The 26,028-nt window shown below is 42.0% G+C and overlaps 2 protein-coding genes across 3 annotated transcripts in view; one reads left to right on the forward strand and one right to left on the reverse strand.

Moving 5' to 3' along the window:
• Nucleotides 1-1,835: 1,835 nt before the first annotated feature.
• LOC311115991 (FUN14 domain-containing protein 1-like) lies at nt 1,836-6,184 on the reverse strand. Of its 2 annotated transcripts, none has more exons than XM_084191125.1 (5): nt 6,125-6,184; nt 5,353-5,539; nt 4,557-4,632; nt 4,269-4,397; nt 1,836-3,749 (listed from the first exon to the last, which is right to left on the reverse strand). In XM_084191125.1, the coding sequence occupies exons 1-5, from the start codon at nt 6,141-6,143 to the stop codon at nt 3,672-3,674; spliced, it is 489 nt and encodes a 162-aa protein (XP_084047251.1). In that variant the 5' UTR covers nt 6,144-6,184; the 3' UTR covers nt 1,836-3,671. The 2 variants fall into 2 exon arrangements, with proteins under 2 accessions (XP_084047251.1, XP_084047250.1); XM_084191124.1 differs by having other exon boundaries at nt 4,263-4,397.
• Nucleotides 6,185-7,358: 1,174 nt separating this feature from the next.
• LOC311115992 (lysine-specific demethylase 6A-like) overlaps nt 7,359-26,028 on the forward strand; it is a 34,863-nt gene continuing 16,193 nt past the window's right edge. The window contains exons 1-9 of the mRNA XM_084191126.1: nt 7,359-7,639; nt 7,778-7,841; nt 17,359-17,467; nt 18,419-18,468; nt 19,584-19,642; nt 20,033-20,153; nt 20,842-20,896; nt 25,052-25,086; nt 25,871-25,964. Coding sequence (XP_084047252.1) covers nt 7,464-7,639; nt 7,778-7,841; nt 17,359-17,467; nt 18,419-18,468; nt 19,584-19,642; nt 20,033-20,153; nt 20,842-20,896; nt 25,052-25,086; nt 25,871-25,964 — 763 coding nt within the window. The 5' untranslated portion in view covers nt 7,359-7,463. The remainder of the gene's footprint in view (nt 7,640-7,777; nt 7,842-17,358; nt 17,468-18,418; nt 18,469-19,583; nt 19,643-20,032; nt 20,154-20,841; nt 20,897-25,051; nt 25,087-25,870; nt 25,965-26,028) is intronic.

Below are 26,028 nucleotides of genomic sequence, written 5' to 3' on the forward strand. Positions count from 1 at the left end.
TCCATATAAAAAGGCAGCTTCTCGCTATACAAATTACTATGAATAATGAACATTGTTATTCTAACATGCATTGGCGTTTCATCTCTGACTTTGTCCACTAACTAGTACTACAGAGAGGGTATTGCGTAACCATACTAATGACAGCTCTCAACAAACTGATTGTGACAGAGTTAATTATTGCATGGATTGGACCCTTTGGACACAGCTGCCTGAAGGCATGGATTATGTTGTATCTCAATCGTATAATTTATTTCCTGTCTCCTGTCTTTCCTCTACTAATATAAAGTAACTGCACTGGTGAAAGCCAATACCTAGTATATGCATACACCATATCGAATTCGCCTTTCCTATTTTTTCAGATCAGTGCAGATGAAGGAGATATGGGGAGAGGTTTAACTATGAAGAGGCAGCCCTTAGGTTACGATCAATGGATGAATAACTCCACAATGGCTTTGAGCAGCCTGACTGAGGTGTACTGGTATCTGGTGCCACTAGGGCGAGCTGTTATTGTAAAGCGTCCCTTGCAGTTTCCATGGCGCTCGTACTCTGGCTTTACCCTACTATTGGTTGGATCTATTGGGGGCTATTGATGATCCGATTGGTTGGTGATGTGGTCATCGGATGGTGGAGAGTGGGTCTCATCTCATTCCTCCCACTCTAATATCCCCCTCTACCCCTATACCATTACACATGGGCACACTCACAGATAGACAGAGGGAGCAGGATAGAGGTCAATACAAAGAAAAAGGCAGGACTGGAAAGAGAAAGCGAGAGGAACGGAGAGAGAGAACAGAGAAAGAGAGTTGAAAAGAGGGAAGGCCACACCACACCACAAGAGAGCAAGAGGAAGAGAGAGAGGGAACGAGAGAGCAGTTTCCATAGCAACAGGGAGGGACCAGTGGTAGTGTGGTGCTGGCAGCTATAGTAACACACAGTAGAGAGAGGTACTCTGGTGAGGTAACATCATGGCTGCCTCTGTTTTTCAGCTTCATTCAGCTCAATGGACATTGAACAGTCATTATTTACACAAAACAATATGCCTCTGACAGGACATTATGCAATTACAATAAATCAATACAATTTTATTTGCAAGAAGGTTTTTTCTCAAGTCAACTGACAAAGAGTACTTCATAAAACCCGGACCTAACCCCTTAGCTACAGAAAGCCTATCAGGCCTAAACCCCAATTCAATGTGCATTTAATATAAACCAAAACATCTTTAATTAATTAATTAATTGATATTGTACTCTGTGACAGAGGTAAACTGAACACAAAAAATGACAATTGGTCCTTATTTCAGATTGATTTGGTGAGTATCTTCCTTTGTCTCTTGGTACATGCAGTCCTTTCAAACACGGAGTTCACAATGTAGATGAAGACTTTGTGGTGAAATATCTTAGTATTGTGACAAAGCTCATTCATTGTTGCTGTGACATGCATGGTAGTTATTACAGAACCATCCTACATGCTGAAGCAAGGAAGCATCCATTTCTATCCACATCATAATATCTGGATATTTGCATTACCGGAACTTATAGGCAGCGTTTACACAGGCGGCCCGATTCTGATCTTTTGCCCATTTATGGGCAAAAGCTCTGACCTGATAGATCAAAATATCAATAATTGGGCAAAAGATCAGAATTGGGCTTCCTGTGTAAATGCATCCATAGAGTTACTGAAATCTGAAAAGTCACGCTGACTTTAATGATCAAAATAAGTATATTGTTGGGAAGTTAAAAGTGTCAAGATAGACTGTTAATCCACTCAGTGTGTACACACCAAGGCCTGATTGTATGCATGTCTGCCATGCAGTCCAGTGACCATGCACACAACTGTTTACATTGCTAACCAACAAAAATATGGCAGCTTTATTTGACAAAACAGAAACATAAGACATATCCATACAGTTATGGTTGGTTATCAAGATTTCAAAACAGCATTCAGGAAGTCAGAACACAAAACATTTTAGGTTAACAGCAGTAAGAGGTTAACAGAAACAAATGGCACATCATACTCCTGACACGTAATATTTAAATAGTTAAAGACATAATATGGAGCAACTCATAAGCAACTGAACACTGACTTTATACTGTGCATTTCCTTCTATCTATAAAACTGATAGCATATTCTACACATGACTAAAGCACATGTTTTCCTCTTACTACACTGATAGCAGGTTGACATTTATTGGAATGAGTCTTGCCCTGGAGGCAGAACTGAGCGATGTCCACTAGATGGGCCAGCTGCAAAGTCAAAATTGGCTATATTGTAAAAATTCATGAAAACTACATTGAGCTTTTTGGTCTAAATTTAAGATTAGGGTTAGGCATTAGGGTTAATAGTGTGGTTAAGGTTCGGTTTAAAATACGATTTTATGACTTTGTGGCTGTGCCAGCTAGTGACCACTCTGCAGAGCTGCCTCCAGAACAAGATTCATGATGAAAAACACTAACCTGCACTACCTACAGTACATTGGCAAGCAAAGGTGCAGTGATCAGGTGTTGGTATATTAACCCCGTAACCACAGGTCTGGAGACACATTTTGCTGAATAGCACATGGTGGTTAAACTTCGGTCTGAATGTAGGGGGAGCTGGGTTGTGTCCCAAATGGCACCCTATTTCCTACATAGTGCACTACTTTTGACCAGAGCCCTATGGGCAATTGGTGCCCTTGGGCCATGGTGCCATTTGCGACACAGCGCTGATCCTAAACCTGTTCTTCCAGGTAAAAGAGGGCACCAGAATGACAGGGGATGAGTAATCCTATATTAGTAGTATATTATGGTGTATCAAGAGGTGTCGCGTTGTGCACTTAAAGGGACATTTCTAACATTTTCAACTTCGTATTCATCATCTCCAGCACTACCCTAACATCAACGTATGTGAAAATGGCACGTTTCTATGTTTTGAAGTCAAAATGAGTTTTTCTAATGGCATCTGGTGTGCATTGTGATTTCAACCAATTATTAGTAGGCATTGCCTACTAATTGATTAAAATCACATGATGCACACCATATGACGCTGAACGAATATATATATATATATATATATATATATATATATATATATATATAATATAGCCGATTCAAAACATTTTCACATACATTGATGTTGGGGGTAGTGCTGATGATGAATATGAAGTAGAACAATGTATATCCTTTATAGTCTGTTCACTGATGTGTTTGTACATGGTGTAGTACTGGGTCGTGTTCAGTAGGCACGAAACACTCCGAAACGGCACTATCTGAACTTGTCCAATAAGAATGTTTGTTTCTGTTACAGTTTGCCTTGATGAACACGACCCTGCTTTCTTGTGTTGTGTAGTAAGACCAGGAGGGTTGGTTACAGGTACAGGGTGTCCATATACAACACGCCCAAACAACTGATCCTGGATCAGACTCCACCAGATAAATAGAATAAAAAGGAGGGTGGACAAGCTAGACTCAGATCAGTTCAGCAGCAAGGGAAAAGAGCACCCAGGGGGGCATAAATTGGCAGCTTCACATGTTAATCTTTCTCCCAAACCCGTCTAATGACTCCTTCCGTGCTGGGAGAAAGACAACGATTCACAGTTAATGACAACATCCCGTGTGGCGACTCAGTTCACACTAATGACAGCTTCCTTCTTCCTATGTGACAACTTCCTCAGTTGTGGATTGGCCCCGACTCCCTTAAGAGGCCAAGCCCAGGAGAAATCCACCCACAAACCCACTGGACAGGACGATGTTCCTCTTGACAAACTCTGTGGCCTGCAGAGAGGGGAAGGAGAAGAGAAAACAAGCAAACTGTGAGAGGTCACCTCCAATAACTGAAGGGTTAGAACTGATAATAGATGGCAAAATTAGAATCTTATACGCAGGGTATACTGTGATAAATCCAGGAATGTGGTTGTACATCGTGTGAGTTCACTAGAGGGCGCTGTTGCTGCATTATTAGTCCATCAAATGGATGCGGATGACTCAGGTATTTATGAATTTAGCTATTTCTCCCAAATATGATAATTAAGTATACTTTTTTTCTCATAAGTACATGCACTGCAAGGCACTGAGATTCAAGGGCACTGTAAATCCAATTGAATCAAAAAAGCAGCTCCCACACCCAGGTACTGGTGTTGGTCTCATGGAATTAATTAACAATTAGATAAAGGACCATGTGCACGCACACATCTCAAACCTGTTCACCTTTTAGAATCACATAATACTATAGGCACAATAGCCTACCATAGAGTTACGATTAGGAAAGACAGGCAGTGTTATTGATACCTTTACCTCCTCGATGAAGGAGTTAATTTCAGGGGCTGCTTGCTTGGTTCTCTTCTTCAGGTGTTTCTTTGCTTTATTCACATCCTTCTCCACTTTCTTCCAGTCCACCTGCACGTAGCCACTGTGATTCGCTATCTGTAGGAGAAGGTGCAGAAATGAAAATTAGTGGTGTTTGTTGGTTTGCATTTGAAGTGGCACTCCGTTCACGTTATTACATGTGATCTCATTGGAATAGAGATGTGTATTATATCAGTACCCAGCATTGACTCAGTAAAAATATGATGCATCTCTAACCTGTAACAACAGGAACCCTCCACCTACGGCAGTAGCAGCTATCTTCCCTACTCTCTGGAACAAGTATCCTGCACACCTGAATGTGAGAGAGAAGGAGTGACTTATAGCAGTGTTGTAGTACTCGAGTCCAGGACACAGACTTGACTCGGACTCAAGTCACAATTTTCATGGCTCTGCTCGGACTGGACCAGTAGTGACTTTGTTGTCAGAAAATCTCTCTTTGTTGCATAATTTAAAATAGGGTGCCTACTAGCTACAACAGCAAATGTTAGAGAGCTGTATTATCTAGATATACTCCCGAGTGGCGCAGCGGTCTAAGACACTGCATCTCAAAGCTTGAGGCGTCACTATAGACCCCCTGGTTCGATTCCAGGCTGTATCACAACCGGCCGTGATTGGGAGTCCCATAGGGCGGCGCACAATTGGCCTAGCGTCGTCCGGGTTTGGCCGGTGTAGGCAGTCACTGTAAATACGAATTTGTTCTTAACTGACTTGCCTAGTTAAATAAAGGTAAAATACAATTTGAAATTTGAAAAAGACTTTAAATGTGCAACAGTTTAACAGAATTTAGATTTTTTAATGGTTGGACCGCACCTTTTAGCACTACCAAGGGACTTGTGACTCAAGTATAAAGGACTCGGACTTGAACACTTGGGACTTGACCTCAAGGTTTAGTGACCTGACTATATCACTGACTCATACCATGTATTTCATCAGTGAAATGTGTTGATGTGTTTACTAGGGGCCAAAGATCCACACATATGTAGCCTCTACACCTTTGCTTTGGGTTACATACCAGCCAGTGACCCCTCCCATCATGATCTGCGTGGTCACAGAGTATTTCTCTGCGAGGGGACCAGAGTTATTCCCAAACACCATGCTCCACCATTGGTGCCTCCGGGCGTACTCTGTCAGGTCCACCACCTCATAGGTCTCGTCCTCGCTCTCCGGCTCTGGATCATCCTTATCTGATAAGATGTCATCTGGGATGAAGGAAAGACATACAAAGAACTTAAGCTGTTTTGCTTTCACTTTCTGTAATCTAGGCAACCTAGGGGCAGGATTCAGGTCCAAATTCAGTCCAATGACCTCACAGTCAAGAAACAGTTCCAATGCATGCATCTAAAGCTTTGCTGTAACTTCAAAGTAGTATTGACAGGATACACAAAACACATTCATTCATAGATTATTGATTTAAAACATGACTGGAATACTTGTTTCGTGAGTAATCACGTTCACGTCATTAGTATAAAGTGTATATCAGCGATAACGTTACTGTTGTCGGAATAGGAGCCATGGGTGACAAACAAATAACTTTACAATGCCAATGGCTGGTATTTGGGGCGATGGGCGATTGCATGCCATTGTTGTTTAGAAATTAGGCTAAATTGCTAGCAACAAAGCTAGCCATCCAGTCAGTAAAGCCCCACTGTCAAAAGCCGCAGCTGAACGAATAGCAATATTTAAGTGTTTAGATGTCTTGCTAATGGAATTAGCTATATATAATACAGCTGATTCGTTGTTATAATTCGAGATTATTTTATCCATAAACAGGGGCTAGCACTAACCTTCTTTGCGATCCGCCATTTTGGAGAAAATTACATCAGGATGTTGACAGCTGTATGCATGCCACGCCCCTGAGCTTTATAAACCTCTGCTGGCCCCGCCTACAGAATGATGCTTTGCCACATCAGTATTTTAACACTTTGATCTTCCTTCTCTGAAATGTTGCAAAATGTTGACAATTTCATTTGTAACCATAAAAATGTTCCATACAAAATAAGATTCGATTTCCTTCATATTAGATTCAATTTCTGCCCAAAATAGCTATCAAAAAAGCTGTTTGGATAATTGGATTTGAGGATTTACATTGGATGGATAGATTTGTCTTTGTCTAACAAATGACAAAGTCTGGGTTATTTTGAAAATGTCTCTAGCTGGGGGGAAAAAACACCAACAAGAATGATTGCTATTCATTTCATTTTCAAGACATGTACAAAAGTGAGAATGTAATTCATAACACAGTAGATAAACACAAATACAGTAGAACTAGCTAGTACATTTTAAAAAATGCAAACAGATCAAATTGGTATCAACCACAAAAATGTATAGGAATGTCGATGTCTAGGGCAACGATGATGTCATCCAATCTATTATTATGATTGCAAGGTGAGAGACATTTGTAGTTACACAGTCCTAATCAGAATTCTTACCTCCAAACATCATTGCAACGTTTTATTTAGACATGCTTCCCCATTAACAGCAAATAATACTGGTATCAAGTATTTGCACACATTTCTCAGAAGTTGTGACACTTAAATGTATTTAGTAATATGACAGTTGTTTGCATGTAGCTAGTTAACATAGTTATTTATGCACTTTGCAAAACAAATCAATCAATTTGAATACCTATACAATACAACCATACACAAACTGCATTTTTGCTTTTGAGAAAATAATGAAAATGTATAATTGATTTTAGTGGTTTGTAAAAAGCTAAATGAAGATGGGTAAAAAAAAAAAAATCTAGTCATATGCTGATATTCAGACGTATCTATTGGCTGAAGAGGTAGGAGAGGCGTGACTACGGCGGCGCGTGGGTTCGCTTGCTTGTGTGACACAATTATAACAACTTTAAGCTGGTGGCTGTGGGGAATTTTATGGTCAAATAATAGTATTTTCAAACTGCAAGAATTGCACTTCATGCATTACATTTTATTAGTTGCATAAACCGTGCCTAAAAATGTGACGCGAAGACTTTTTGGAGGGGTACTTGTTTTCCTTAAAGGATTTACCATTTTGAATTGCGTTTTTGATCCTGGAGAAAAGTTTATTCTATCTAATCAATTTTTTGTTTTCCCTCTTTGATTTGGTGGAGTATCTCGTTCGCCCTCTCGTCGCGATTCCATGCAATCGTGCGGAGTCTCGCTCGCTGTTGCTGCCTGCGCTGCTGCTCGGAGTCTCGGCTCGGCTTCTGGTGGTGATGAGGAAAAGAAAATGGCGGCGGGAAAAGCCAGTGAAACCGAGGAGGACTTTCCGACGCTGACAGCCCAAGAGAGGGACAGCTTGGTCGGAATTGACAGGTCGGAGTCAAAGCCCTGCACACACCTCTAGTGTATTCTTAATATTCTGTACACGCGTTTACCGTTTTTATACGTTAAATCCATTTGCACGGCAGTGAAAGTGATACTGAACCGCCTGTGTTGTCTTCTTGCTTGCAGCTCACTGTTTGGATTTCAGAGGCTTCATGAAGATGGCGCCAGAACGAAGGCCTTACTGTTGAAGGTAGCTCGCTAAGTTGCAAACACACAGGACCAGCCGGTCGTTGAACCACAACACTTGCACCTTCTACATTCTTACCCACAGAGTAATACATGTAACTATGTTATCCTAACAAACATAGCCAGTCCACTCTCAGGTGAGAGCACGGACTCTGGTTAACCATACACCCATCACACGATGTGCGCAGAGCGACCCTGCGGCTACGCAGCGTTCCTACCCTACTTCTCTCCTTCGCTAGCTAATCCAATAGTGAAAATGAACGGCTTTTCCATTGCATAAACACATTTTAGTAACCCAATTGGCTATGTTCGTTGTGTTATTAGGGTGGCCTTGCATTTATCTAACTCGTCAAGTTGACCAACTTAGCTATTTGATAGTCACAAAAAGGCTTGCCATATCAAATGTTTCTGCCAAGTTGGTTTGTATTGGGGTGCAGTAGAAATGGCTAACAAGCCTGGTAGTTGAAGAAGCTAGCTAATTAACGTTAGCCAGCTGGCTGTGTAATATAACATTTGAAGTACATACTTGTGAACTAGTCGCTAGTCATTTATATTGATAAGAAGAACCATCACATGCAACCCTTTAATTTAGCCTGCTAGCAAAGGGCTATTTAGCTAGCAATTCCCCTGCTAATTTGCTAACGTTAACTAGCTTGTGAAACGTGCGTTGTTGGACTCTGGAGTTGGCTAGCTCATTCTGAATGTTAGCTAGCTAGAGATTCAGTGGTCAGGCACATATATCATTGAATGATTTGGCATTAGCCAGTTTTTTTTACAGCTAAAATCATCACTGTGATATAAACATAAGTTAACGTTAGATAGTCAGCTAGCCAAAGCTACCGAGTATGATAAAGTAACCTTAATTGGTCAGAGAACTAGCTAACGTTAGGAAAGCTACGTTGTTTTAATGGCGATTTAACGTTTTATCACAGAGTAGACTTCCCATTATGTCAGGAAAGTATTTTTGCTTGCTGCACTGTGTATCTGGCTCGTGCAACATGTATGCATGCATTTGAGCCGTTCTCGTGCCCCTGAGTTGGTGTTGATTGTGAAAACGTTATAAACTTGTGATGGGCTCGATACGGGCTGTTCCAATGGCTGCTAACTAGCTAAACGCGTTAGCTGTTTGGATAGCTAGCTAGTAATGGCTGCTTGGGCCGGTCCAAGATGGCGGGACAGGGAGGAGTGACACCGAAATCTAGCTATGTGGGGAGCTCAATAAAAACCTATATCTAACGAAATTACATGCAATTCGTTTGCAGGTTTTGATTGACCCCTTTCGCCGTGTTCCACGCAGTGTGGCTTATGTTGGTTTGTTGACAGTTTTCATTGACCGTCTGTGGATGTGTCCCTTCGTAGCTACGTTTTGCATCACAGCATCATCAACCTGTAGCTAGCACAGTGAACAAAGGGCAAAGTTGCAGACATTTCTTAATTTTTGCGCATTGTATTGAATTTGTAATGTTCACAGTTGGTGTTTACAATGGACGAAGTATGGGGATAGAAGCTATGTTGCCACAGTAAATAAATTATTGGCTTCCCAGGGTGCTTAGAAAGTAGGCTTGCCAGCGAGCTAGCATGCTGGGTTACTAGCTACGTAAACAAAAAAGGATAATCTACTGCAAATTCAAATTTTTACATTTTAGTCATTTAGCAGACGCTCGTATCCAGAGCGACTTACAGTTAGTGAGTGCATACATTTTTAATACTGGCCCCCCCATGGGAATCAAACCCACAAATCACTGGAAAGATGATGGCAAACTGGCCACACCACTATCCCAGCCTCAGTTCAAACCCTCACCAATTCAGCCATTCTCCCTGCAATGTTTCCCCTATGATTTTTTTCAGAAAAGTTGGCGTGGTAGTGGCAAATGGCGCTTTTGCTGACTGATATTTTAGAGGCCCTCTTGGCAGCAGAGACAATGTTGATATTTTAAAGTTAATTTCCTGCAATTCTACACGTTTTCCCATGTGGCTGAGAGAAATGCAGTTTTAAAGCTAATTTCCTGCAATTCTACACATTTTGTCATTGCTTATCCTGTGTTCTTATGCTATTTGAGTGACAAAAAAAATAAAAAATCAATGGGGACCAAAATGCCATGACATGTTTAGAATTTGATTCTCCTGACTGTCTAGTTTTTATTTTGGTGATTGTTAGTTATCAATGGTGATCTTATAATATATATATATATATATACACACACACAGTACCAGTCAAAACTCATGAGTAGGTGTGTCCAAACTTTTGACTGGTACTATATGTGTGTATATATATATTTTTTCCTACATACTTTATATCTGTGTTTACTCGTTTAAGTTGACACTGAAAATGTTTAGCATCCCGATAATTATTTTATGTATTTTTTATTTATTTAAAAAAACAAACATTTAAAATAGAAAATGAATACAGGGAAAGACTGCTCTGTCTCAGCATTTATACCCATGCATTCTGTTTGCATTTATTCTCTCAAGTGATGCAGGGGGCCAATGGAGGAATGACCCCTTTGTCTCTTCATATCTGAGATACAGTTAATTTTTAAATGTCATGTCCTTTTTTTGCTTTTTTAGCTCTCACTTTAAAGGTTGCCTAGATTCATATTGTATAGGTTAAAGGTACTCCTTATTTCCCTACTCTGAGATGTGGGGGCAGATGCTAGCGGGACGACACATACTAAAACCAGTCCCTTGCTCTGTGGGGAATGCGGCCCCATGTAACCTTACTAGCTACCCTACACCCTGGTATTCACCTCAGCCATCACGTGATGCACTCCTAGGGATGTGGTCAATTTAAATCTTGACATGAATCAAACATATTTTCCATGCACTAAATGAATGACCCCTATGTGTTTCTCCTGCATTGCACCTGCTTTCGCAATCATTTTTGCTGCTTTTTAAAATGTGTATGTTGATGTAGCCAACCTCCATCAGCTGTTTTATGGCGCATTGACCACCAGGAATAAGTTTGGGCATTATGATAGTCCCGTGTAGCTCCCATGTAGGGTTGTGGGTTCGTTTCCCACGGGGGGGCAGTATGAAAAAAAGAAATGTATGCACTCACTAACTGTAAGTCGCTCTGGATAAGAGCATCTGCTAAATTACTAAAATGTAAAATGATGATAAAACTAGTAGCCTATGTGAAGCTACTAACTCAACATTTGTTAGACAGTGTCACTTAATTTTTTAAAACTGGAACCTTTTTCCTCAAATGGTTTGACCAGATTTCTATATCACTCGTCTCCCGATTTTTAGTTTTTTGTTGCTGTGAGGAGCTTTACCGCTCTTTCTCTTCTACAGCTTTATTCGTTTTGAGTGTCTGCCCTGTCTGGCACAGTGCACAGTCGCTCTGTTGCACAGCTATCTACGCCCAGATAACACAGAGTTCAAGTCTACTGACAGAACTGGGTCGCCGTATCGCCACCACTGGATTAGGTGGCAACAACATAGAAATAGAATGAGTAGAACTCAAACCCGGTTCTCTTATTCCACACAATGTTCCATCTCCATGGGCCTACTATACTGAACAAAAATATAAATGCAACAATTTCAACGATTTTACTAAGTTACAGTTCATATAAGGAAATCAGTCAATTGAAATAAATGTGTTAGTTCCTAATCTATGGATTTCACATGACTGGGCAGGTGATGTAGCTCAGTTGGTTGAGCATGGCGTTTGCAACGCCAGGGTTGTGGGTTCGTTTCCCATGGGGGGCCAGTATGAAAATATAAAAAATAATGTATGCACTCACTTAACTGTAAGTCGCTCTGGATAAGAGCGTCTGCTAAATGACTAAAATGTAAATGTGTGCAGCCATGGGTGGGGCTGGGAGGGCATAGGACCAATCACTTGAGAGCCAGGCCCACCCACTGGGGAGCCAGGCACAGCCAATCAGAATGAGTTTTTCCCCACAAAAGGGCTTTCAGACAGAAATACTCAATTTCATCAGCTGTCCGGGTGGCTGGTCTCAGACGATCCCTCAGGGGAAGAAGCTGTATGTGGAGGTCCTGGGGTGGTGTGGTTACACGTTGTGAGGCCGGTTGGACGTACTGCCAAATTCTCTAAAATGAGATTGGAGGCGGCTTATGGTAGAGAAATGAACATTTAATTCTCTGGCAACAGCTCTGTTGGACATTCCTACAGTCAGCATGCCAATTGCACACATCTGTGGCATTGTGTTGTGACAAACTGCACATTTTAGTGGCCTTTTATTGTCCCCAGCACAAGGTGCACCTGTGTAATGATCATGCTGTTTAATCAGCTTCTTGATATGCCACACCTGTCAGGTGGATGGATTATCTTGGCAAAGGAGAAATGCTCACTAACTAAATTTGTGCACAACATTTGAGAAATAAGCTTTTTGTGCATATGGAATATTTCTGGGATCTTTTATTTCAGCTCATGAAACATGAGACCAACACTTTACATGTTGTGTTTATGTTTTTGTTCAGTATAGTTTGATTAGCAGTGTGCACAGCTGTACCATTGAATGAGCGTTGCATATTAACTTCAATGCACGAAGATGACATTAAAAGGAAGAAGCATAATAGCGGGTACTTTCTTTTGGAGTTTTACTGACCCCAACCAAGTACACAAAATCAATGTTTCTAGCCACCCTCATCCTGACCCTTTTTGGGAATAAACTGATTTAGATCAATTAATTAACATCCCCCTCCACATTCACACACTCAAACAAATTGGTATTCAATCAATTTGTATTTTATTTGCAGCAGCTGTGACTTTGTTTGATATGAAGTGGAGCACTAACATGTTATGGAATCAATTGCAGTTTGTTTATTGGTATAAAATCACATTTGCAACTTGTTTACTTCGGCCCATATCATTGTATTTGTTTTACTTTCATGAGATGTGTTGCTCGTTAGGAAAGCACAGATGCGTTGTGAGCTCATTATCAAGCACCAATGTTCGTTCCTGCTGCATTGTGTACCAGTGCCACGTTAGGCATCATCGCTTTACTGGAGTAAACAGCCAACTTTCATCTACTTTGTCATATGAACTCGCATGCTTGTTAAGCCTACTGTGCAGGGTGTGCGTATTCTCATAAAGGCTGAGCCACAGCTAAATTTAATGAGATTGATCTCATCTGTGATGTTAGTTGAATTCTGGGCTTGGCCTCTCTCAGCTGTGTTGTCTGTCATTTCTCTGGGCCCCTCCCCCTTTCCACCATAAACAAACCTCCAGTCAGTCAGTCAGTCTGAATGGTGATATAAGAAGGGTATCGACACACACACAAATGCATCCTCAACCACTCAATCATGCTGAGGCTGTTCAAAGAGACCAGGCAAAAAAACTAACTTTTTGGTCCACCAGCCACTGTGGAAGGTAGATTTAAAAATCTACCAGCCACTCAGGTTTTTTTTACACAAAAAAAACTCCCAGATGAGCATGGTTGGTAATGTTTCTAAAACAATGTATTACTAGTAATAAGTGATGTGGTATATTGCTCAATTTTATATATTTTTTTAAAACTAAAATATCACAGATGAGGCCAACATGTTCAGCTGCCCTTTTTAAGTTTGGGAGGTTACCGTTGCAACAAGGACACTCAAGCAACTCGAGTTGTCAGTGACGGTGTGCCTGTGAGAGAGAATCTGACTAGTAGCTGTGTCTTCGCTAGCAGTTGAAGCAAATTCAAACATTGAAAAACAACCTAGCTTGTGAACAAAATAATGTAAATAGCCAAGAAACAAAGTATCACTTTAGTAGACTCAAGTAAATTAGACCATCTTTTATGCTTGTGCATAGCGCTTCTGAAAATGAATCTTCAGCACTTCAATCACATTGCGCACAGCTACCTAGCCAGTGTTGTGCGAGGTGGGACATACACAAAAGTATGTGGACACCCCTTCACATTAGTGGATTCAGCTATTTCAGCCACACCCGTTGCTGACAGGTGTATAAAATTGAGCACACAGCCATGCAATCTCCATAGACAAACATTGGCAGTAGAATGGCCTTACTGAAGAGCTCAGTGACTTTCAACGTGGCACCGTCATAGGATGCCACCTTTCCAGCAAGTCAGTTCGTCAAATTTCTGCCTTGCTAGAGCTGCTTCGGTCAACTGTAAGTGCTGTTATTGTGAAGTAGAAATGTCTAGGAGCAACAACCACCGTGAAGTGGTAGGCCACACAAGCTCACAAATCGTCTGTCCTCGGTTGCTACACTCACTACGGAGTTCCAAACTGCCTCTGGAAGCAACATCAGCAAAAAAAAGAATGGTTGGGAGCTTCATGAAATGGGTTTCTATGGCCGAGCAGCCGCACACAAGCATAAGATCACCATGTGCAATGCCAAGCATCGACTGGAGTGGTGTAAAGCTCGCTGCCATTGGACTCTGGAGCAGTGGAAATGTGTTCTCTGGAGTGATGAATCACGCTTCACCATCTGGCAGTCCGATGGATGAATCTGGGTTTGGCGGATGCCGGCTGAACGCTACCTGCTCGAATGCATAATGCCAACTGTAAAGTTTGGTGGAGGAGGAATAATGGTCTGGGGTTGTTTTTCATGGTTCAGGCTACAGATACACACACACACACACACACACACACACACACTGAACAAAAATATAAACGCAACATGTAAAGTGTTGGTCCCATGTTTCATGAGCTGAAATACACACAGAAATCTTATTTCTCTCTCATTTTGTGCACACATTTGTTTCCATCCCTGTTAGTGAGCATTTCTCCTTTGCTAAGATAATTCATCCTCCTGACAGGTGTGGCATATCAAGCTGATTAAACAGCATGATCATTACAGTTGCGCCAGGGACAATAAAAGGCCACTCTAAAATGTGCAGTTATGTCACACAACAGAATGCCACAGATGTGTGCAATTGGCATGCTGACTGCAGGAATGTCCACTAGAGCTGTTGCCAGAGAATTGAATGTTCGTTTCTCTACCATAAGCCGCCTCCAACGTCGTTTTAGAGAATTGGGCAGTACGTCCAACCGGCCTCACAACCGCAGACCACGCACAACCACGCCACCCCAGGACCTCCACATCCGGCTTCTTGACCTGCAGGATCGTCTGAGACCAGCCACCCAGACAGCTAATGAAACTGTGGGTTTGCACAACCGAAGAATTTCTGCACAAACTGTCAGAAACCGTCTCAGGGATGCTCACCGTCCTCACCAGGGTCTGGACCTGACTGCAGTTTGGAGTCGTAACCAACTTCAGCGGGCAAACGCTCACCTTTGATGGCTACTGGCACGCTGGAGAAGTGTGCTATTCATGGATGAATCCTGATTTAAACTGTACCGGGCAAATGGCAGACGGCCTGTATGGTGTCGTGTGGGCGAGTGGTTTGCTGATGTCAACGTTGTGAACAGAGTGCCCCATGGTGGCGGTGGGGTTATGGTATGGGCAGGCATAAGCTACGGACAACAAACACAATTGCATTTTATCGAAGGCATTTTGAATGCACAGAGATACCGTGATGAGATCCTGAGGCCTTGGTCGTGCCGTTCATCCGTCAACTCTATGCGAAGGAGATATGGCACGCTGCGTGAGGCAAATGGTGGTCACAGCACATACTGACTGGCTTTCTGATCCACATCCCTACATTTTTTAAAATGGTATCTGTGACCAGTTATTTAAAATCGAAATGAGAAGTTAATGCTTAAACTCACAAATGTCATGGCGTTAAAGCAGTTCTGCGTGGAAGAGTGGGACAATTTATCCACGGGGACGTGAGAGACTGATCAACTACAGGAAGCGCTTGATTGGAGTCATTGCAGCTAAAGGTGGCACAACCAGTTGAGTTTAACGGGGCAGTTACTTTTTCGCATTGGGTGTTGCATAATATGAAATAAGTATGTAGTTGTTTGTTCACTCAGGTTCCGTTTATCTAATATTCGGTTTTAGTTGAAGATCTGATGACGTTCAGTATAAAAAATATGCAAAAGTAAAGACCATTAGAAAGGGGGCAGATACTTTTTGATGTGTGTGATTCGTTGTGCTTTGTGTGATTAGCTACCAGCTATGAAACAAAACGACACACTTACTTGACATAAATATGCTCATACTTGACTCCTAACTCTATTTCTATTTACAAATGCGAGTGAAATGCTTGCACTTTGGAGCCCTGACCACCCGCCAATGTGGCTGGTGAAATAGACATCTTACCCGCCAATGCCAAAATCAACCCGCATTTGGCGGGTGTTAATTTTAGGCTCTGGTACGTACCCCTTTGTTTTGCCGTGTGAGTAAATGTCTGTTGTACCGCATGTCTCTCGTCTGGTCCACATAGCACACAGGATCTAACATAGCACACAGGATCTAACCAAATGACAGGTCCCACAGAGGGAACTCTTTTTGTGATGAAGTTAGTTGCCATACACAGACAGCATATACCCACGTTAGGTTCTGTTCTTCCCCAGCCCATGCCTTGCCTTCTGAGTGATCTAACACACCTCAGTATTGCCCACTATCCCTGAACATTGACTACTGAGTAGGCCAAGGGCAATCATGAATATCGTCACTCACTACTGTTATTGGTTCACTGTCATGGCACAAAGTCACCTGAACTTGCTAGTCCAGTTGAGGGACAAGTGGACATTTTGTCCTCTATTCTCCTCATCCTCCCCAACCACACACTGACACCCACGTTTCGGAGAAACATAAGTAATGCTGTCATCGAGTTAGTCATTGGCTGGTCATTATCAACATTCTTTTAAGTGCTCAATCTGCAAACAGAGTTTTGAATCGGTCTTGTTCAAACATACTTCTTTTTTTCTCTCTCTTCCCGCCCGCCTGATGAGTGAGTGATCCAAGATGCACCCAGATATCTAGGGTCTAACTGTAGAGGACACATGAATTGGCAGCAGGGAATTAAACATGATAAAAAGTTGAGCGGATCTCTTGGGCGAGAGTCATTCGACTTGTGAGTGTTGGTGTGGCTGATGTGATCTTAAGTGTGTTTTCTGCAGGTGTGTGTGTGTGTGTGTGTGTGACAACTGTATCAGAAGGAATGTTTTCAGGTGCATTTATTTCTTGCTGTTGATGTATATTCAGTGATTGTGCTCCGTTTTAGAAGCCATGTCCTCAGAGAGCTGTTACTCAGAGTGCAGGGAAACCCAGTTTATTGGCCTCTGAGTTCACCCCTCCAAGAGTTCAGCAGCAGTCCACCAGAAGTGTGTGTGCATGTTGGGTGTGTGTGTGTTTAATGTGTGTGATTAGGCTTCAGGCAGAGCGATCCCTGTGAGTGTGCATGTGAGCATCTCGCTGTGTTTTCTTTTCCAGTGGAAGAAGGCAATATAAAAACATGGACCTAAATCCATACCATCGCTCCCAATCATCATACATTGATATCTGATTTAAAAAGAAAGTGGCACCCTATCCCCTATATAGTGCACCACTTTTGACCAGGACATATGGGGCTCTGGTCAAAATTAGTGCACTGTAGGGATAGGGGGCCATTTGGGACAGTTCCCATGTGAGACTTCCTGGTAAAAGAGACTGCTGTCTGGGTTCATGCTGAGTTTCTTCTTGCTGTATTTGTCCCCAGGCTGTTCGTTGCTACGCTTCTCTCATCTTGAAGGCTGAAGGAAAAGTGGAGCCAGAGTTATTCTGCCAGCTAGGCCACTTCAACCTCCTACTGGAGGAGTACGCTAAAGGTGAGATGACGCACCTCTTTCTCTCTCCTCGCTCTCCCCGCTCTCTCCCCCTCCCCCTCATCCCCGTCAAAAGAGACAGCCATGTATACATTAATAAATAAATAATACAATCATGCAATCAATTTGACTTTAAAACCAATCTACCTAACAACATAATGGTAATCATTTATTTGAATGGTAAATCTCTATTGATTAACTGGGTAAATCAAGATGTAGCCTAGGCCTATCCACATATTCAATAGGAGTGTGTGCATGAATTTAGTTATTGAGCAATCCACTTTGAAATCAGCGTATTTTGCGTTATGATTGGTGTTATATTATCACAAACAAAGTACCAGGGTAGTGAATTGATGAAAGCTTCAGCTGGAAGCTAGTAAGAAAAGTTAGCCTACAAAGCTGGAAGCTACCGGTATTTTCTTGCATTGTAAAGTGTTCTAGCTTGTATGGACATTGTTTTGCGAACAGTAATTAAGTCAACATTTCTACATGCCGTGTCGCATTATTTAAGTGCGTTAACTTCTGTGCAGCATGAGTGGGGAGCTAACATGATGCAGTCCAGACTCCCAGTGCAACCTAACGTCAAGTGGAGCAGGCAGGGTGCTTTCACTGATAGACAGTTGATCCGTGAGACACATTTGACAGAAGTACCAACAGTAACAAAAATTGTAGTACCGAACAAGTTATGTCGGCATTTAGAAAATTGTACCGAATTGTACATAAAAACAGAATGGAAACATGGTTTCTGTCACGCTCGATTTCCTCCCCTTATGTGTTATTTTTACCCAGTCTCCTCCCCCCCACCTGGGTTAGGCTAAATTTAATTTCAGTTAGATGCAATTGATCCCAACTTGCGTTGCTGAAAACAAAGCTGTTCTTATAGCAAAGTTAGTTGGTGTTAACCTTTTTGTATGTCTGGTATTTGATATCCCTCTCCTTTCTCTCCCGTCACAGCATTATCAGCATACCAGAGGTACTACAGCTTACAGTCCGACTACTGGAAGGTGAGAAAATACTAGACACACTCACACACACTCTTAAGGCTTCCGCATGCTTGGGTTCGGCTGGCATCTAGCCAAACCCAATGAGTGTGCTCGCAAACTCCCTTAAATAGTACTGTTTGTCCGTCTTTAGACGCCGTAGCCGATATACACTCCCGCAAAATAGTCAGAATTAATCTAAGAACTCAATACATCTGTCGTTTTAATTTTGACGTTTTTGTCGGAGATCTTAGTCGCGCAATTTTACATCTAACTAAGATGTTTTGGTGCAGTATTTCTCAAGTGAAGAAAATGGGCATGAAAACGAGTCTATCCTTGAATGATGACAAACACTTCATTGAAGAATCCCTACTGTTGACCAATGACCGACGAAGGGGCGTGGACTTTGGCTCCTGAGCGTCGGTTTGCCTGAAGTGTGCACGAACAGCCGAAAAGCCCTTTCCGAAGTCCAAAATGAACAAAAACGTGCACGAACTGTTCCCAACAGTTTCGGATTGGAGGCATGCGGACTCCTTTACTCACACATTCATACATACACACATCTATGGTGCTCCTATAGTAGTAATGTCTCCACTCTACTTCTACTGCAGATTATATTCTGCTCATCACAACCTGCAAAAGGATAGATTAACCCATTCACGTCACACACGCCCACTGGCGACGAACACCGGCCAACCAACCAGACACAGGAAGTGTGTGTGGTTATGATTCAGGCGTTTGTCTGGAGGGACGCTGTGGGTTGTGGCTTTCAGATTAGACTCATTCTTTGCCTTTTCTAGTTGAATCGAGAAATCTGTGGGGAGATGTGAGCATTTGGTCGGCCTACATTGTGATTCCATTTGAGCGTAGGCCAGAGGAGACGATGCCCTAGAAGGCATTTGTAGTGCAGTAACCTGTCATTACACAAAGAAAGACTTCTATTGCTTGTAAAATGAATGGTCCATAACTAATGAAAACTGATTAAGACGGATCCCTTGCAGAATGGATTTCTGGAAGGGCTCCTATGCAGACAGTCTGGGATGCAGCCATTTTGGAAACATTGTTTGTGTGTTGGCGTGTGTGTCTGGCCTGTAACTAATTAGACTTAATGAAGCTCCGTGTGCATCTGCCTCTTTCAGAATGCTGCCTTCCTATATGGCCTGGGCATGGTCTACTTCCATTACAACGCCTTTCAGTGGTGAGTAGCTGTCTTATAGAACTAAGTATGGAAGACTAGATTATGACGGTGTAACAGGTATTCTAACTGTCTGTTATTGTCTGGCTGTGTGTGCATGGGAAAGAGAGGTATGGTTTCCATGGTGACACCGTCACCAGTTGCATCCCAAATGGCACCCTATTTCCTTTTATAGTACACTACTTTTGACCATGACCCTACGGGCCCTGGTCGAAAGTAGCGCACTATGCAGTGAATAGGGTGCCAATTGGGAAGAACACTGCAGCGCTGACCCTCTTCTTTTTCATCTTCTCTGAGTGACGCCTCCCATTTAGAACTTGGCATATACTTATATCCTCTCTCTTTCACTCACTCTCCGTCTCGCTCTCTCTCCTCCTCCTCCTCCTCCCCCAGGGCGATTAAAGCGTTCCAGGAGGTGCTCTACATCGACCCCAGTTTCTCACGAGCCAAGGAGATCCACCTGCGACTCGGCCTCATGTTTAAGGTCAACACAGACTACGAGTCAAGCCTAAAGGTACTCTGCCTGCCTCTCTCCTCCCCCAGTGGAGCCACTATAACATTTCCCACAGTTAGGACGTCCAGGGAGGAAGGTTAGTGTAGAATAACTTTTTTTATATAGGTTTAATCTCAAATGGCACCTTATTCTATAGATCAGGGATGGGCCACTGATGGGGGTGGGGGCCACAAAAAATCTGAACTCATCATGGGGGGCCTCAGTGGCTGGCGGGTCTGAGTAACCACAGCCATACTCACATGCAGCCAGAGCCGGCCCTAGTCTTTTGGGAGACCCTAAGCACAAACTAGTTAATTTCATGCAATTCTACTCATTTTGCCATGGGGCGGTGAGAAATGTTTTTTTAGTTTTTTAATATGATATCTGAGTGAGAGTGACATGCAAAATCAATGGGGGTCTGTAAAGAGGACTGTATAGAGGACTTGCACTTTGTGCAATCTCTTCATCAGTTGCCCTCTCTCTCGCTCACTCTCTCCTGCTCTCTAATTGCAGAGAGAGGCAGCTTGCTGAAGAATTGATTTCCTTGTGTCTGAGTCTGACAGAGAGAGTTAGGGAAAGGGAGTGTCTCCATGCATGGGGATTCATGTAAAGGAATACCCTATTACGTGTGTTGTATTGTTCTTTTGTTTCTGTGTATTTCTTGTCTTTCGGTGGATGTTAATGACTTGATATTCTCTTCTGTCGACAGCATTTCCAGCTGGCTTTGATTGACTCCAACCCCTGCACTTTGTCCAAAGCTGAAAGTAAGTACTGTGAATAATGCTAATTCAGTAATGCAAGTTTCCTTAATTTTTTTTAAATAGGCATGTTTAAACACATGTTGATGTTCATTTGAGATTTAACTACAGAAATGTACTGGACAAATTGGCCAGCTGTATGTTGATTGAGAGTACAGATGGGCATGAGTAATCGATTACTCAAACTGATGTCAAAACTCGATCTTTAACCAGAGATCACATTTTTTTTCAAATACTGTCAAACTATTTGGTCTACATTTTGTCTTGAAGACAACATTAATTTGCTTTGACTCTAGTGTTCCATTTGTACGTGTGCATTTGCGGGACCCAACAAAAACTAAACCAAGCCAAGCATCACACAGTTCTGCTCCCTAAATTCCCTTTCCCCTACGTGTCTCGTTCACTCAATTGTGTTCCGACCGCTCCCTCTACACACGCATGCTGTGTGAGCCTACAGAAATAACTGCCTATAAAACGTATCTAACTGATGGGATACACAAGCTACATTCCTTGCCAAATGATGAGTTTTATCACCAGTTCTAAATGGACTGGTTGACTGAAGTAGGAAAATGTGTGTTCCAACAATGAGCTGCAGTTTTGTAATAATTGCGTCATTTTCTGCTTAGGCTACTTTGTCCTTGTCACTAGTTACTACAGCCACAAAGTGAACATTGGCTATAGTGTAAAAATTCATAAAAACAAACATTTGCTTTTTAATTTAAGGTTACGGTTAGGCATAACGACCCTACTTTGCGAACAGCTAGTGGCATTTTAGAATTGGTTAACCTATTACCCTTCCAAACATAGACTGGTTCCACACCGAAAATATGTAAAAACATTAGTTTGATAACGACACGGAGCGTATTTTCATCAGAATCATTAAGCCTAGGCCTACTCACCAAACGGATGTCCTGGCCATAATTCATCCCCATGCAGTGTTCAATGTAGAATTGTTAATCCATTTAGACAATTCCAAGGAACAGGCAGAATAAACTACATTGAACGTCTGTATATCGAAAAGACAGATTTTAGTTTGTAACCCTGATTTTTGTTTTTTTCAACTTGCCAAATTGAGCCCCATTTTTAAGTGATCACTCTTTCAGAATAACTTTTCCAGACTCCGATGTGAATCACTTTGCACGATTCTGTTCTATTTTATTCTGGTATATTACATGTTCTTTTTTACTATAAAATCGGGAAATAAGAGCATCTTGTCTTCTAAATTAACAAAACAAGGCTTTGCCATTCTACAAGCAAGCGCCACACTGCTGAGGTTACTACCTTTTTGATGATTGTGTTCCACGATATAATAAAACCAGTTAATATTACAGTTTCAATAAATTCATTTTAAATGTCGCTTTGTTTTTTATTTACTGAAATATATGAGGAAATTTAGCAATTAGGATTCATTATCTGTAATGGTTATATTAGGCATTGTTGTTCACTGTTGGCATAGAGAAATGCGCAAATATTTTTCCAGTGACTCCCTTGTTCAAAAAAGTTTTTTATTTTATTTGAGTACTCAACAGTCAAATGCCAATCCCTAATTGAGAGATTCTTTCATATAACCTTGAAGTTCCAGTCACAGACTTGAGGCATTCAAGACATACAATGTGTTCATCAGCCTATATCTTATTAGTCCGTAGTTAAATAAAAGTGATTTACTCCTGCGTCTTATGCATCTTGGTTTGGAACCCAGATATAGATTGTCCCAAATGGCATCCTATTCCTTATTTAGTGTACAACTTTTGACAATGGCCTATAGGGCTCTGGTCAAAAGTAGTGCACTGGATAGGGAATAGGGTGCCGTTTGGGACCCAGACCTATAGACTGGTTGCCTGACAAAGTCACAAACGATGCACGTGGATCGCAGAGGCAGAAGCCTGTGTGGCGTTATGATTCAGATAGCTAGCAACAATGACAAGAAGCTGCCATGTGGGGAAGCGTAGGTGACTCGTTTCAGCTTCTTGTATCTTATTGATACCATGTCTTGTTTTGAGTTATTTTGACTCATGTCACGTTTATGTTAATATGGCTAAAATTTGCTAGCTACAGTGCCTTCAGAAAGTGTTCATACCCCTTGACATTCCACATTTTGTAGTTTGAATTCAAAATGGAGTAAATTATTTTTTTCTCACCAATCTACACACAATACCCCATAATGACAAAGTGTAAACATGTTTTTAGAAAAATTTGAAGTATCCTTTTGTAGAAGCACCTTTGGCAGCGATTACAGCTGTGCGTCTTTCTGGGTAAGTCTCTAAGAGCTTTCCACACCTGGATTGTGCAACATTTGCCCATTATTCTTTTCAAACTTCTTCAAGCTCTGTCAAATTGGTTGGTGATCATTGCTAGACACCCATTTTCAGGTCTTGCCATAGATTTTCAATTAGATTTAAGTGTAACTCGGCCACTCAGGAACATTCACTGTCTTGGTAAGCAACTTCAGTGTAGATTTGGCCTTGTGATTTAAGTTATTGTCCTGCTGAAAGGTGAATTAATCTCCCAGTGTCTGGTAAAAAGCAGACTAAACCAGGTTTTTCTCTAGGATTTTGCCTGTGCTTAGCTCCATTCCGTTTCATTTTTGACCTGAAACTCCCCAGTCCTTAATGATTACAAGCATACCCATAACATGATGCAGCCACCACTATGATTGAAAATATGGAGACTGGTACTCGGTAATGTGTTGTATTGGATTTGCCCCAAACATACTATATTGTATTCAGGACAAAAAGTGAATTGCTTTGCCACATCTTTTGCAGTATTATTTTAGTTTGTTGTTGCAAACAGGATGCATGTTTTGGAATATTTTTATTCTGTACAGGCTTCCTTTTCCCTCTGTCAATTAGGTTAGTATTGTGGAGTAACTACAATGTCATTGATCCATCCTCAGTTTTAAACTCTAACTATTTAAATGTCAACATTGGCCTCATGGTGAAATCCCTGAGCGGTTTCCTTCCTCTCTGGCAACTGAGTTAGGAAGGACACCTGTGTCTTTGTAGTGACTGGGTGTATTGATAAACCATCCAAAGTGTAATTAATAACTTCACCATGCTCAAAGGGATATCATTGTCTGCGTTTACATTTTTTACCCATCTACCAATAGGTGCCCTTCTTTGCGAGGCATTGGAAAACCTCCCTGGTCTTTGTGGTTGAATCTGTGTTTGAAATTCACTGCTTGACTGAGGGAACTTACTGTACCCCACACATACAATTTATGAGGTTCATTCAAAAATCATGCAACTTGTTATGTGACTTGGTAAGCATTATTATTATTTTTGCATAACAAAGGTGTTGAATACTTATTGACTCAAGACATTTCAGCTTTTCATTTTTAATTAATTTGTAAAAAATTGGAAGAACAATTCCACGTGTGTGTAGGCCAGTGACAAAACGATCTCAATTTTTAATCCATTTTAAATTCATGCTGTAACGCAACAAAATGTGGAAAAAGTCAAGGGGTGTGAATACTTTCAGAAGGCACTGTAGCTAACCAAAAACTGTAAATATATATTTGATCAGAATGAAGGGAGGTGGTGTGGTAGGGTTTAGCTAGCATACAGAATACATTACACTGCATTATGTTATTTCATAAGACATTCTCCCTCTCTGCCGGCTCCTATCGCCTGGAACCTGTTACCTAGGAGACCCTAATACCCATCCCGCTGGAGTCATTCTAATCAGGCTTTTGTAGGAGGCACACGGACAAACACACACATCCTCTCTCACATCCTTTCTATCTCTGTCTCTCACTCACACACACACACACACACACATCCTCTCTCGGTCTTTCTCAGACACACAGGCGCTCTCTTTCTCTCTCTCTCTCACACACACACACACACACACACACACACACACACACACACACGGGTACATCAAGGGCAGTCTCACCTCTGTGTATCAGTCTGGTTGGGCTCATTCACTCTGCTCAGAGACACACAGCACCGCTCTACAGACAAGTCAACCTGCTGCCACCGGAGGAGACAGCCTAGCAGCTCATCTGTTAAACACACCACTAACGTCAACACAGTGGATTAACTGCTATCAATTCTCTGTTTACTGGAGTCGTTCCATTTTGACCAGACTGTTGATGCTGAATGTTGGGATTTTTCTCAGAAGTAGCCAACAATTTGTATTTTTTGTCCTTCTCTTCCTCAGTTCAGTTCCACATCGCCCATCTGTATGAGATTCAGGTAAGCCTCGTCCTTTTCCTTTCGTCTTATTGAAATGTGTTTGTACTGAAGCTACGTGCTTTCCTTTTCAATAAGTATTCAACAACGCTGTTCAAGAATAAGGTACACTTTTATCCTGAAATGTTAATCATACAACTATTCTATGCTAGCCAGCTAGCTAGCGTTTTAGCAGCTAGGCTAAATGAACCGAGAGAGCCTTTTGTTGTGATCAAATGACGACGCATCATAGAAAATGAATGGGTCTCCCCCCTCGGCCAGTTCTGCGGGGTTGCCGTGGTAACAGGAGTCCCCTCTCTCTCTTTCTCTCCTATGCCCGTGTGATCCATCTTTCACACTGCTTTTGGCTTAAGCAGCAGCTCTTAATAATCGAACCATGTTGGCTGACTGACTGCAGTAGCACCACAGGAGAGCTGTGGGTCAGTCAGTGTTTTGCTGTGTCAGTAGGACGGTTGCTGCAGCAGAGAGTGGGGTTTACTAGTGTTCATTTAATCCATCAGTCTGTTGGGAGTAAGATGTCTCAGTGCAGGCTAGGGACACCGCTTCATCTGTCAAATATGGCATGTCATTTCTTAGTCCCGTGTAGCTCAGTTGGTAGAGCATGGCGCTTGCAACGCCAGGGTTGTGGGTTCGTTTCCCACGGGGGGGCAGTATGAAAATGTATGCACTCACTTAACTGTAAGTCGCTCTGGATAAGAGCGTCTGCTAAATGACTAAAATATTGTAAAAAATCTCACCCTCCTTTTTTCCCTCTCCTTCCCTCGCTCTCTTTCTCACGTTTCTGCAGAAGAGATACCGGGCTGCCAAGGAGGCGTACGAGAGCCTTCTGCAGACGGAGAATCTCCCAGCACAGGTGAAGGCCACTACCCTGCAGCAGCTAGGTAAGACCACACACACAGCTGATGAAATGAATGACCGGGTCTGGTACTGAATAAATGGATGGAT

Source organism: Coregonus lavaretus (assembly GCF_964263955.1).
Source record: "Coregonus lavaretus genome assembly, contig: HAP1_SCAFFOLD_839, whole genome shotgun sequence".
Taxonomy (NCBI): Eukaryota; Metazoa; Chordata; class Actinopteri; order Salmoniformes; family Salmonidae; genus Coregonus; species Coregonus lavaretus.